Source organism: Pseudophryne corroboree, chromosome 3, assembly GCF_028390025.1.
Source record: "Pseudophryne corroboree isolate aPseCor3 chromosome 3, aPseCor3.hap2, whole genome shotgun sequence".
Classification (NCBI taxonomy): domain Eukaryota; kingdom Metazoa; phylum Chordata; class Amphibia; order Anura; family Myobatrachidae; genus Pseudophryne; species Pseudophryne corroboree.
The window spans coordinates 79763872-79778716 of record NC_086446.1 but is presented as its reverse complement, the minus strand read 5'-3'; the positions used below and the strand labels follow the sequence as shown (position 1 = coordinate 79778716).

Below are 14845 nucleotides of genomic sequence, written 5' to 3'. Positions count from 1 at the left end.
CATCACACACAGGACAATCACAATGCACTTCCTCTTATACTGACTGCAGGAGGACACATCGCACACAGGACAGTCACTGTGCACTTCCTCTTATACTGACTGCAGGAGGACACATCACACACAGGACAGTCACAGTGCACGTCCTCTTATACTGACTGCAGGAGGACACATCACACACAGGATAATCACTGTGCACTTCCTCTTATACTGACTGCAGGAGGACACATCACTCACAGGACAGTCACAGTGCACTTCCTCTTATACTGACTGCAGGAGGACACATCACAGACAGGATAATCACTGTGCACTTCCTCTTATACTGACTGCAGGAGGACACAACACACACAGGACAGTCACTGTGCACTTCCTCTTATACTCACTGCAGGAGGTCACATCACACACAGGACAGTCACTGTGCACTTCCTCTTATTCTCACTGCAGGAGGTCACATCACACACAGGATAATCACTGTGCACTTCCTCTTATACTGACTGCAGGAGGACACATCACACACAGGACAGTCACTGTGCACTTCCTCTTATTCTCACTGCAGGAGGTCACATCACACACAGGATAATCACTGTGCACTTCCTCTTATACTGACTGCAGGAGGACACATCACACACAGGACAGTCACTGTGCACTTCCTCTTATACTGACTGCAGGAGGACACAACACACACAGGACAGTCACTGTGCGCTTCCTCTTATACTGACTGCAGGAGGACACATCACATACAGGACAGACACTGTGCTCTTCCTCTTATACTGACTGCAGGAGGACACATCACACACAGGACAGTCACTGTGCGCTTCCTCTTATACTGACTGCAGGAGGACACATCACATACAGGACAGACACTGTGCTCTTCCTCTTATACTGACTGCAGGAGGACATATCACACACAGGACAGTCACTGTGCGCTTCCTCTTATACTGACTGCAGGAGGACACATCACATACAGGACAGACACTGTGCACTTCCTCTTATACTGACTGCAGGAGGACACATCACACACAGGACAGTCACTGTACACTTCCTCTTATACTGACTGCAGGAGGACACATCACACACAGGACAGTCACTGTGCACTTCCTCTTATACTGACTGCAGGAGGACACATCACACACAGGACAGTCACTGTGCTCTTCCTCTTATATTGACTGCAGGAGGACACATCACACACAGGGCAGTCACTGTGCACTTCATCTTATACTAAATGCAGGAGCACACATCACACACAGGACAGTCACTGTGCACTTCCTCTTATACTGACTGCAGGAGGACACATCACACACAGGACAGTCACTGTGCACTTCCTCTTATACTGACCGCAGGAGGACACATCACACACAGGACAGTCACTGTGCACTTCCTGTTATACTGACCGCAGGAGGACACATCACACACAGGACAGTCACTGTGCACTTCCTCTTATACTAACTGCAGGAGCACACATCACACACAGGACAGTCACTGTGCACTTCCTCTTATACTAAATGCAGGAGCACACATCACACACAGGACAGTCACTGTGCACTTCCTCTTACACTGACTGCAGGAGGACACATCACACACAGAAAAGTCACTGTGCACTTCCTCTTATACTGACTGCAGGAGGACACATCACACACAGAAAAGTCACTGTGCACTTCCTCTTATACTGACTGCAGGAGGACACATCACACACAGGACAGTCACTGTGCACTTCCTCTTATACTGACTGCAGGAGGACACATCACACACAGTACAGTCACTGTGCACTTCCTCTTATACTGACTGCAGGAGGACACATCACACACAGGACAGTCACTGTGCACTTCCTCTTATACTGACTGCAGGAGGACACATCGCACACAGGACAGTCACTGTGCACTTCCTCTTATACTGACTGCAGGTGGACACATCACACACAGGACAGTCACTGTGCACTTCCTCTTATACTAACTTCAGGAGGACACATCACACACAGGACAGTCACTGTGCACTTCCTCTTATACTGACTGCAGGAGGACACATCACACACAGGATAATCACTGTGCACTTCCTCTTATACTGACTGCAGGAGGACACATCACTCACAGGACAGTCACAGTGCTCTTCCTCTTATACTGACTGCAGGAGGACACATCACAGACAGGATAATCACTGTGCACTTCCTCTTATACTGACTGCAGGAGGACACATCACACACAGGACAGTCACTGTGCACTTCCTCTTATACTGACTGCAGGAGGACACATCACACACAGGACAGTCACTGTGTACTTCCTCTTATACTGACTGCAGGAGGACACAACACACACATTACAGTCACTGTGCACTTCCTCTTATACTCACTGCAGGAGGTCACATCACACACAGGACAGTCACTGTGCACTTCCTCTTATTCTCACTGCAGAAGGTCACATCACACACAGGATAATCACTGTGCACTTCCTCTTATACTGACTGCAGGAGGACACATCACACACAGGACAGTCACTGTGCACTTCCTCTTATACTGACTGCAGGAGGACACATCACACACAGGACAGTCACTGTGCACTTCCTCTTATACTGACTGCAGGAGGACACAACACACACAGGACAGTCACTGTGCACTTCCTCTTATACTCACTGCAGGAGGTCACATCACACACAGGACAGTCACTGTGCACTTCCTCTTATTCTCACTGCAGGAGGTCACATCACACACAGGATAATCACTGTGCACTTCCTCTTATACTGACTGCAGGAGGACACATCACACACAGGACAGTCACTGTGCACTTCCTCTTATTCTCACTGCAGGAGGTCACATCACACACAGGATAATCACTGTGCACTTCCTCTTATACTGACTGCAGGAGGACACATCACACACAGGACAGTCACTGTGCACTTCCTCTTATACTGACTGCAGGAGGACACAACACACACAGGACAGTCACTGTGCACTACCTCTTATACTCACTGCATGAGGTCACATCACACACAGGACAGTCACTGTGCACTTCCTCTTATACTCACTGCAGGAGGTCACATCACACACAGGACAGTCACTGTGCACTTCCTCTTATTCTCACTGCAGGAGGTCACATCACACACAGGACAGTCACTGTGCACTTCCTCTTATACTGACTGCAGGAGGACACATCACATACAGGACAGTCACTGTGCACTTCCTCTTATACTGACTGCAGGAGAACACATCACACACAGGACAGTCACTGTGCACTTCCTCTTATTCTCACTGCAGGAGGACACATCACACACAGGACAGTCACTATGCACTTCCTCTTATACTGACTGCAGGAGGACACATCACACACAGGACAGTCACTGTGCACTTCCTCTTATACTGACTGCAGGAGGACACGTCACACACAGGACAGTCACTGTGCACTTCCTCTTATACTGACTGCAGGAGGACACATCACACACAGGACAGTCACTGTGCACTTCCTCTTATACTGACTGCAGGAGGACACATCACACACAGGACAGTCACTGTGCTCTTCCTCTTATACTGACTGCAGGAGGACACATCACACACAGGACAGTCACTGTGCTCTTCCTCTTATACTGACTGCAGGAGGACACATCACACACAGGACAGTCACTGTGCTCTTCCTCTTATACTGATTGCAGGAGGACATATCACACACAGGACAGTCACTGTGCACTTCCTCTTATACTGACTGCAGGAGGACACATCACACACAGGACAGTCACTGTGCCCTTCCTCTTATACTGAATGCAGGAGGACACGTCACACACAGGACAATCACTGTGCACTTCCTCTTATACTGACTGCAGGAGGACACATCACACACAGGACAGTCACTGTGCACTTCCTCTTATACTGACTGCAGGAGGACACATCACACACAGGACAGTCACTGTGCACTTCCTCTTATACTGACTGCAGGAGGACACATCACACACAGGACAGTCACTGTGCACTTCCTCTTATAGTGACTGCAGGAGGACACATCACACACAGGACAGTCACTGTGCACTTCCTCTTATACTGACTGCAGGAGGACACATCACACACCGGAAAATCACTGTGCTCTTCCTCTTATACTGACTGCAGGAGGACACATCACACACCGGAAAATCACTGTGCACTTCCTCTTATACTGACTGCAGGAGGACACATCACACACCGGAAAATCACTGTGCACTTCGTCTTATCGTATCTGTGCTTTTTACTCCTCATTGACTTCTAATATTATTACTTACATCGGGGAAATGGTACCTTCTGTAATTATTCTCTTTATTCTTTTATCTCTCAGTGACATTACAGAAGACGTCTTCAGATGCAGCACTTGAAGGTTAGTGACATTTTTCTCTTTAAATAAATGAAGGAGAATAGCTGTATCTATAGCATATGTTTATTGACTGGGAGGTAAATATAATACGGTCTGATTTACCAGAGGTGCGGGAATTCATATGAGGTTGCTTATAATTTTAAAAGTGACAATCATTTACAAAGCAAAAGCAGGTTGGTTTATGCATGGTCTATGGGGGTGATTCAGACCTGATATTTAGCACATCTACGGTCAGCTTCCCTGACATGCATGGGGACGCCCAGCACAGGGATAGTCAGCCCCGCGTGTCAGACCCTACCCCGTCGTACAAGTACAAAAGCTCTTTTGTACTGTAGGAGTAGCTCCCAGCCAGCGCAGCACCTGCGCTGGCAGGGAGCTACACGTCGCTGCCCAGGTCGCAGCAGCTACATGCGACGGCACGCAGCCACCACTGCCCACCCCTTCCCCCCCCCCCCCAACGGTCCAGGCATGCCTGCATTGCTCGGACGTGCCCCCTAAATGTCGGCCAAATGCCGCCGGCCTGCCCCCTACCGCCCAGTGACCGCCTCTGCCTGTCAATCAGGCAGAGATGATAGCAGGGCTGTTATAGCCGTCGGCTGTCTGCCATGCGTCGGCGCACTCACACTTCAGACATGATCGCTGCTGTGTGAACACGCACATCAGCGATCAGGTCTGAATTAGCCCCTATGTGCGGACCTATTGCTCAGTAAATCAATTACTGTACTTGCAAAGGTTTACCATGAACCCTTTATAAGCACAGTGTAATAATGTGTGGTATATCCCATTTCATGCAGTATTAGGCACCTCTTGGGCTCTAGTGGAACTAAAAGTCCCAACATCACCTGACAGTCACTGACAAGACATGTTGGATCTTATCCTGCTGAGGCGCTACAGATTGCCAAAGAGAATAATGGCTTCTGATTGGCAGGGAATGCTGGGACATTTAGTCTCCCCAACAGTTAAGATGTTACTGTTTACCTGATCCTAGACCAACGAATGCATAACTGTCTGTGCCACCTTACAGTACATATACTGTAAATAATCATTACTCCTTGCATACACCTTCATACTGAAATGGCAGATTGCTAATGCAAAGTCCTTACTTGGGAGAGCTGATTGGACAGAGCTCAAGATTTCTGAGTATATTGCAATTATTATTCTGATTATCACATTAAAGAAAGGAATGCAGTGCCTGATCTTGAGTTGTAATTTTATGTTAATGTGATTCTAATTATTCTTACTTTTGTGATTCTAACGACTTGCTGATTGGATCATCTTTTGTGATGTGAACTGTAGTGAATTGTATATTATTATTCTTCAAATTTGTCCAATTCTTCCTTTTTGTGATTTCCAAACCAAGCAACATCCTTTAATTTGTCAATCATCCCAAATCCAGAGTTCATTGCAGCTTAATAACAGAAACTTTCTGTTGGAATTGCTGATTCACCTTTGATTTGTATCAATATATCCTACCTCTCTGAGCATGGTACTACAAGACAAGGTATGAGTAGCAACACTTCAGGGGAAAGGTCCATCACATAGCCACCCAACACCTGTGATACCTCTCTCAACCACTTAGACATACCCTGCCAACGCCGAGGGTGTTACACATAAACAAGATTACAAACTAGGAAGAATACATCAAGGTGATCATGTCGCAAACCACAGGACCAAGCAGCAGAGGTCCCAAATCCACCACTACCAGGTGGGGATAATATTCCAAATACTCCACAGCAGGGATTTGATAATGCTCTAAACGCTCTACAGCCAGCAGTGGCCTAAGCCAGCCCAGAAGTCCCTCAGCAAACCCAACTGAACCCCTTAACATTACTATATTACTTTGGCACCCCCTGGCTACGTACCTAGTCAGAAGAATCTAGAGATCAAGAATATTATACCCTTCAAGAATTTAGAAAGAAGATGTGATCCATGTTTCATTTGTATGCCTTGACAGCTGCTCAACAGTGGAAATCCTGACAGGGCTACTAAAAGGGTCAGCTCTGAGAGAAATTGCATCATGGGCCTAGGAAGGAAACAGCAGAACAGAACAAGTTTTGCAGCATCTAGCAAAGATATTTGAGCTTTATAACATTCCAGAATTTATGAGTAAGTTCTACCTGAGAAAACAGTTACCAGGAGAAACTTTGAAAGACTATGATTTGGGGTTAGACAGGAGGCCCTACGAGCTGTTAGAGTCATGGATGAACAGGAAGTGAGAAATGAAGATGAAACTCTGGTGATGCAGTTTATAGAAGGAACAAATACATAGACAGTGAAAGCACAGCTAAAGTTGCTACCTCAAGAAAATTTCCTGAGCTTTAAAGAAGCTGCTATTCAAGTTATTGGATAATCGCAAGAGCAAGTGATGCCTTTTCTGGAAATACCAGGCTTTAAGGAGAAGTTAATTTCATAAGAGATCATGGTGCAAGGTTCACAGAAAGTTATAGGTGATCCACTTGGTGCCTTGACTACCAAAGTGGATGAGTTGACATCACGTCTTACTGAGATGTGTTGAGAAATTGGCCAACTCAAGGAGAAGAACTGCCTCCATGATGGCCAGAGCATAAGAAACCCATTTGTGAATGGTGGGAACCTCCACCGAGAAATGGAAGAAGGACACCTGACAAATTCAACGCCCAGGGCAACCGATTTGTCAATGGTGTAACCAGAGTGGCCATGTCAAGAGAAACTGCTATGCCAATAAGGATTTAAACCACAATACCCCCGGGAGGGTGACCAACCCTCAGGGGGAAGAAACTCACTAATGGTCAATCAAGAAAAGCGGGAACGGCGTTATGTTGGCAAGTACCCCGTTATACAAATATGTATCAATGGAACTCAAGTTCAAGCTATGTTAGATACCATTTTGCAAATGTCCATTATTCAGATGGCTGCATTTGAGAGATACTGGGGAAAAGAATATATGCTACACCCCCCCAACATTCTGGCTGCCTCTCAGTGCCAGCAATGGCCTGGAGATTTACTGTCAAGGGTATTACATAGTAACATAGTATCTGAGGTTGAAAAAAGACAATTGTCCATCGAGTTCAACCTATTTGTGGTCTCCTATGCATGATGATTTTACTAAAATTTCTGACTGATGCTGATGTCAGCCGTTGCATTTTATCCCTATTTATAGTAACTATAATGCATGACTATGCACCATACCCCTGGATATCCTTATCCATTAGGAATTTATCTAACCCATTCTTAAAGGTGTTGACAAATTCCGCCATTACAACTCCCTCAGGCAGGGAATTCCAAACACGTATTGTCCTTACCGTGAAAAAGCATTTACGCCGTATTGTGCGGAATCTCCTCTCCTCTAACCTGAGCGAGTGTCCACGAGTCCTCTGTGTTGATCTAACCAAAAACAGGTCATGCGCAAGCTCTTTGTATTGTCCCCTTATATATTTGTAGATGTTGATCATATCCCCTCTTAGTCTCCGCTTTTCCAATGTAAACATGCCTAGTCTTTCAAGCCTTTCCTTGTATTCCATCGTCTCCATGCCCTTAATTAGTTTGGTCGCCCTCCTCTGAACCATTTCAAGCTCCAGGATATCCTTTTTGTAGTACGGTGCCCAGAATTGTACACAGTATTCAAGGTGTGGCCTCACAAGTGATTTATATAACGGGAGTATAATACTCTCGTCCCTAGCATCAATACCCCGTTTTATGCATGCCAATATCTTATTAGCCTTCTTTGCTGCAGTCCTACTTTGGGTACTACTGCTTAGTTTGCTATCTATGAGGACACCTAAGTCCTTTTCCAGTACAGAATCCCCTATTGGGAGGAAATAGTACAGATTGGCCAGGTCCACCTCGAGAAACAAGGATGACTAGTCACAGATGTGCATGACCCCAGTTCTGTGCCTTTTATCATTGGTATGAATATATTACAAAATTGCCCTGACGAGCTAGTGACTATACTACAGAAATAGATGTCCCGAGATGCTTATCATGAACAACAAGTGCTGCAACATATCATCTGGCTGCTACAATGACACCAGAGAGTCCAAGATTCCAGCAGGGAGGCAGGAAAAGTGAAAATCACTGATCAGATGATTAACACCCAAAAGTCCAACCCAGGATTTGCTGTTTGAGGAGAATCCAGAAGTGGATCCCAAAGAGCAAGTGATGAAGCTTCAGAAAAGTCACATGTAGAGTTTATCAAGTATGAAGAAGTTGTGGTGAAAGTGACGGTGACTGCACGAGAAAGTAGCCTGCCCCCCCTGGAATTACAGTGGTGGGGGGGAGGCTATGTGCAGAATTAATGTTGGGGGTATGGTTTATGGAGTTACTGGGGAGGGCAATAAGTGAAATTACTATTGGGGGCTGTGTGTGGCATTATTGAAGGGGTGCTTTATTACTGCTGGGAGCCCATGCGCTTTATTACTGCTGGGGGCCAATGTGCTTGATTACTGCAGGAACCAATGCGCCTTATTACTGCGGGCACCAATGCACCTTATTACTGCAGGACCAATGTGCTTTATTAGTGACGGGTGCCAATGTGCTTTATTACTGCTGGGAGCCAATGTGCTTTATTACTGCTTGGAGCCAATGTGCTTTATTACTGCTGGGTGCCAATGTGCTTTATTACTGCTGGGTGCCAATGTGCTTTATTACTGCCGGGGGCCAATGTGCTTTATTACTGCTGGGGGCCAATGTTCTTTAGTACTTCAGGGGGCCAATGTCCTTTATTACTGCCGGGGGCCAATGTGCTTTATTACTGCTGGAGGCCAATGTGCTTTATTACTGCCGGGGGCGAATGCGCTTTATTACTGCTGGGGGCCAATGTGCTTTATTTAGGGGCCAATGTGCATTATTACTGCTGTGGGCCAATGTGCTTTATTACTGCAGGACCAATGTGCTTTATTACTGCAGGACCAATGTGCTTTATTACTGGTGGGGGCCAATGTGCTTTACTTCTGCTGGGGGCCAATGCACTTTATTTCTGCTGGGGGCCAATGTGCTTTATTACTGCTGGGAGCCAATGTGCTTTATTACTGCTGGAGGCCAATGTGCTTTATTAGTGCTGGGAGCCAATGTGCTTTATTACTGCCAGGGGCCAATGTGCTTTATTACTGCTGGGGGCCAATGTTCTGTAGTACTGCCGGGGGCCAATGCGCTTTATTACTGCTGGAGGCCAATGTGCTTTATTACTGCAGGACCAATGTGCTTTATTACTGCAGGACCAATGTGCTTTATTACTGGTGGGGGCCAATGTGCTTTACTTCTGCTGGGGGCCAATGCACTTTATTTCTGCTGGGGACCAATGTGCTTTATTACTGCTGGGAGCCAATGTGCTTTATTACTGCTGGAGGCCAATGTGCTTTATTAGTGCTGGGAGCCAATGTGCTTTATTACTGCCAGGGGCCAATGTGCTTTATTACTGCTGGGGGCCAATGTTCTGTAGTACTGCCGGGGGCCAATGCGCTTTATTACTGCTGGGGGCCAATGTGCTTTATTTAGGGGCCAATGTGCATTATTACTGCTGGGGGCCAATGTGCCTTATTACTGCAGGACCAATGTGCTTTATTACTGCAGGACCAATGTGCTTTATTACTGGTGGGGGCCAATGTGCTTTACTTCTGCTGGGGACCAATGCACTTTATTTCTGCTGGGGGCAAATGTGCTTAATTACTGCTGGGAGCCAATGTGCTTTATTACTGCTGGGGGCCAATGTTCTGTAGTACTGCCGGGGGCCAATGCGCTTTATTACTGCTGGGGGCCAATGTGCTTTATTTGGGGGCCAATGTGCTTTATTTGGGGGTCAATGTGCTTTATTACTGCAGGGGGCCAATGTGCTTTATTACTGCAGGACCAATGTGCTTTATTACTGCTGGGGGACAATGTGCTTTATTACTGTTGGGGGCCAATGCGCTTTTTTACTGCTGGTGGCCAATGTGCTTTATTATTGCTTGGGGCCAATGTGCTTTATTACTGCTGGGGGACAATGTGCTTTATTTGGGAGCTAATGTGCTTTATTACTGCTGGAGGCCAATGTGCTTTATTACTGCAGGACCAATGTGCTTTATTACTGCTGGGGACCAATGTGCTTTATTACTGCTGGAGGCCAATGTGCTTTATTACTGTAGGACCAATGTGCTTTATTACTGCAGGATCAATGTTCTTTTTTACTGCTGGGGACCAATCTGCTTTATTACTGCTGGAGGCCAATGTGCTTTATCACTGCTGGAGGCCAATGTGCTTTATTACTGCAGGACCAATGTGCTTTATTACTGCTGGGGGCCAATGTGCTTTATTTGGGGGCCAATATGCTTCATTACTGCTGGGGGCCAATGTGTTTTATTACTGCAGGACCAATGTGCTTTATTACTGGTGGGGTCCAAAGTGCTTTATTACTGCTGGGGGCCAATGCAATTTATTTCTGCTGGAGGCCAATGTGCTTTATTACTGCAGGACCAATGTGCTTTATTACTGCTGGAGGCCAATGTGATTTATTACTGCTGGAGGCCAATGTGCTTTATTACTGCAGGACCAATGTGCTTTATTACTGCTGGAGGCCAATGTGCTTTATTACTGCAGGACCAATGTGCTGTATTACTGCGGGGACCTATGTGCTTTATTACTGCTGGGGGCCAATGTGCTTGATTACTGCTGGAGGCCAATGTGCTTTATTACTGCTGGAGGCCAATGTGCTTTATTACTGCAGGGCCAATGTGCTTTATTACTGCTTGGGACCAATGTGCTTTAGTACTGCTGGGGGTGAATGCGCTTTATTACTGTTGGGGGCCAATGTGCTTTATTTGGGGGCCAATGTGCATTATTACTGCTGGAGGCCAATGTGCTTTATTACTGCAGGACCAATGTGCTTTATTACCGCTGGAGGCCAATGTGCTTTATTACTGCAGGACCAATGTACTTTTTTTTACTGCTGGAGGCCAATGTGCTTTATTACTGCAGGAGCAATGTGCTGTATTACTGCGGGGACCAATGTGCTTTATTACTGCTGGGGGCCAATGTGCTTTATTACTGCAGGACCAATGTGCTTTATTACTCCTTGGGACCAATGCGCTTTATTACTGCTGGGGGCCAATGTGCTTTATTTGGGGGCCAATGTGCTTTAATACTGCTGAGGGCCAAAGTGCTTTATTACTGCTGGGGGCCAATGCACTTTATTTCTGTTGGAGGCCAATGTGCTTTATTACTGGTAGGGGCCAAAGTGCTTTATTACTGCTGGGGTCCAATGCACTTTATTTCTGCTGGAGGCCAATGTGCTTTATTACTGCAGGACCAATGTGCTTTATTACTGCAGGACCATTGTTCTTTTACTGCTGGGGACCAATGTGTTTTATTACTGATGGTGGCCAATGTGCTTTATTACTGCTGGAGGCCAATGTGCTTTATTACTGCAGGACCAATGTGCTTTATTACTGCTGGAGGCCAATGTGCTTTATTACTGCAGGACCAATGTTCTTTTATACTGCTGGAGGCCAATGTGCTTTATTACTCCAGGACCAATGTGCTGTATTACTGCGGGGACCAATGTGCTTTATTACTGCTGGGGGCCAATGTGCTTTATTACTGCTGGAGGCCAATGTGCTTTATTACTGCAGGACCAATGTGCTTTATTACTGCTGGGGGCGAATGCACTTTATTACTGCTGGGGGCCAATGCGCATTATTACTGCTGGAGGCCAATGTGCTTAGTTACTGCTGGAGGCCAATGTGCTTTATTACTCCTTGGGACCAATGCGCTTTATTACTGCTGGGGGTCAATGTGCTTTATTTGGGGGCTAATGTGCATTATTACTGCTGGGGGCCAATGTGCTTTATTACTGCAGGACCAATGTGCTTTATTACTGCAGGACCAATGTGCTTTATTTCTGCTGGTGGCCAATGCACTTTATTTCTGCTGGGGGCCAATGTGCTTTATTACTGCAGGACCAATGTGCTTTATTACTGCAGGACCAATGTGCTTTATTACTGCGGGGACCAATGTGCTTTATTACTGCGGGGACCAATGTGCTTTATTACTGCAGGATCAATATGCTTTATTACTGCAGTACCAATGTTCTTTATTACTGCTGGGGACCAATGTGCTTTATTACTGCCAGGGGATAATGTGCTTTATTACTGCAGGACCAATGCACATTTATTACTGTGAGGGTGAATGCATTAGTTTTATTACAGTGTGGGCCAATATATGTTTATATTTGTTATTCTATATTATATTTGAGTAAAAAAAAACTGATGGTGTGCCTTGGCAATTTTAAAATCTTGTTTAGTGTGCCACGAGTTCAAAAAGGTTGAAAATCACTGGAGTAGAGTATAGAGGGGTCAGTAGTGTATATAGGGGTCAGTGATCTAGTGTGGGATATAGAGATTCAGTAATATAATGTAGGGTATAGGGATGTAGTGTAGGGTATAGAGTTGTCAATGATCTAGTGTGGGATATAGAGAGGCCAGTAATATAGTGCAGGGTATAGAGGGGTCAGGGATGTAGTATAGGGTATAGAGGGGTCAGGGATGTAGTGTAGGGTATAGAGGGGTCAGTAATGTACAGTAGTATAGGGTATAGAGCTGTCAGTAGTATAGTGTATGAAGTTGTCAGTGATATAGGGTATAGAGGGGTCAGTGATGTAGTGCAGTGTATAGAGGGGTTAGTGATGCAGTGTAGGGTATAGAGGGGTCAGTAATGTACAGTAGTATAGGGTATAGAGCTGTCAGTAGTATAGTGTATGAAGTTGTCAGTGATATAGGGTATAGAGGGGTCAGTGATGTAGTGCAGTCTATAGAGGGGTCAGGATTTCAGTGTAGGTTATAGAGGGGTCAGTGATGTAGGTTATAGAGAGGTCAGTATTGTACAATAGTATAGGGCATAGTTTCTCAAACTCTGTCCTCAGGACCCCACACAGTGCATGTTTTGCAGGTCTCCTCACAGAATCACAAGTAAAATAATTAGCTCCACCTGTGGACCTTTTAAAATGTGTCAGTGAATAATGAATACACCTGCGCACTTGCTGGGTTACCTACAAAACATACATTGTGTGGGGTACTGAGGACCGAGTGTGAGAACCACTGGTATAGGGTATATAGCTGTCAGTAGTATAATGTATGAAGTGGTCAGTGATGAAGGGTATAGAGGGGTCAGTGATGCAGTGTACAGTATAGAGGGGTCAGTGATGTAGTGCAGGGTATAGAGGAGTCAGTGAGGTAGTGCAGGGTATAGAGGAGTTAGTGATGTAGTGTAGGATATAGAGGGGTCAGTGATGTAGTGCAGGGTATAGAGGAGTTAGTGATGTAGTGTAGGGTATAGAGGGGTTAGTGAGGTAGTGCAGGGTATAGAGGGGTCAGTAATGCAGTGTAGGATATAGAGGGGTCAGTGATGTAGTGCAGGGTATAGAGGAGTTAATGATGCAGCGTAGGGTATAGAGGGGTCAGTGATGTAGTGTAGGTTATAGAAGGGTTAGTAGTTAGTATATACAGGAGTCAGTGATGTAGTGGAGAGTCTAGAGAGGTAAGTAGTGTATCGTATAGAGGGGTCAGTAACATACAGTAGCGTAGGGTATAGAGTTGTCAGTAGTATAGTGTATGAAGGGGTCAGTGATGTAGTGCAGGGTATAGAGGAGTTAGTGATGTAGTGCAGGGTATAGAGGGGTCAGTGATGTAGTGTAGGGTATAGAGGGGTCAGTAATGCAGTGTAGGGTATAGAGGGGTTAGTGAGGTAGTGCAGGGTATAGAGGGGTCAGTAATGCAGTGTAGGGTATAGAGGGGTCAGTGATGTAGTGCAGGGTATAGAGGAGTTAATGATGCAGTGTAGGGAATAGAGGAGTTAGTGATGTAGTGTAGTGTATAGAGGGGTCAGTGATGTAGTGCAGGGTATAGAGGGGTCAGTAATGCAGTGTAGGCTATAGAGGGGTTAATGAGGTAGTGCAGGGTATAGAGGAGTTAATGATGCAGTGTAGGGTATAGAGGGGTAAGTGATGTAGTGCAGGGTATAGAGGAGTTAGTGATGTAGTGCAGTGTATAGAGGGGTCAGTGATGTAGTGCAGGGTATAGAGGGGTCAGTAATGCAGTGTAGGCTATAGAGGGGTTAATGAGGTAGTGCAGGGTATAGAGGGGTCAGTAATGCAGTGTAGGGTATAGAGGGGTCAGTGATGTAGTGCAGGGTATAGAGGAGTTAATGATGCAGTGTAGGGTATAGAGGGGTAAGTGATTTAGTGCAGGGTATAGAGGAGTTAGTGATGTAGTGCAGGGTATAGAGGGGTCAGTAATTTAGTGTAGGGTATAGAGGGGTTAGTGAGGTAGTGCAGGGTATAGAGGGGTCAGTAATGCAGTGTAGGGTATAGAGGGGTCAGTGATGTAGTGCAGGGTATAGAGGAGTTAATGATGCAGTGTAGGGTATAGAGGAGTCAGTGAGGTAGTGCAGGGTATAGAGGGGTTAGTGATGTAGTGTAGGATATGGAGGGTTCAGTGATGTAGTGCAGGGTATAGAGGAGTTAGTGAGGTAGTGCAGGGTATAGAGGGGTCAGTAATGCAGTGTAGGGTATAGAGGGGTCA

The 14845-nt window shown here is 45.9% G+C and overlaps 1 protein-coding gene across 5 annotated transcripts in view; it reads left to right on the top strand.

The window, feature by feature from the left end:
• LOC135054806 (NACHT, LRR and PYD domains-containing protein 12-like) overlaps window positions 1–14845 on the top strand; it is a 613159-nt gene that overhangs the window by 79165 nt on the left and 519149 nt on the right. For 4 of the 5 annotated variants that reach the window (XM_063958163.1, XM_063958165.1, XM_063958162.1 and 1 more), the window contains exon 3: window positions 4284–4322. The exons of the other annotated variant lie outside the window; for it this stretch is intronic. In XM_063958163.1, coding sequence (XP_063814233.1) covers window positions 4284–4322 — 39 coding nt within the window. The remainder of the gene's footprint in view (window positions 1–4283; window positions 4323–14845) is intronic. 5 annotated transcript variants of the gene reach the window in all.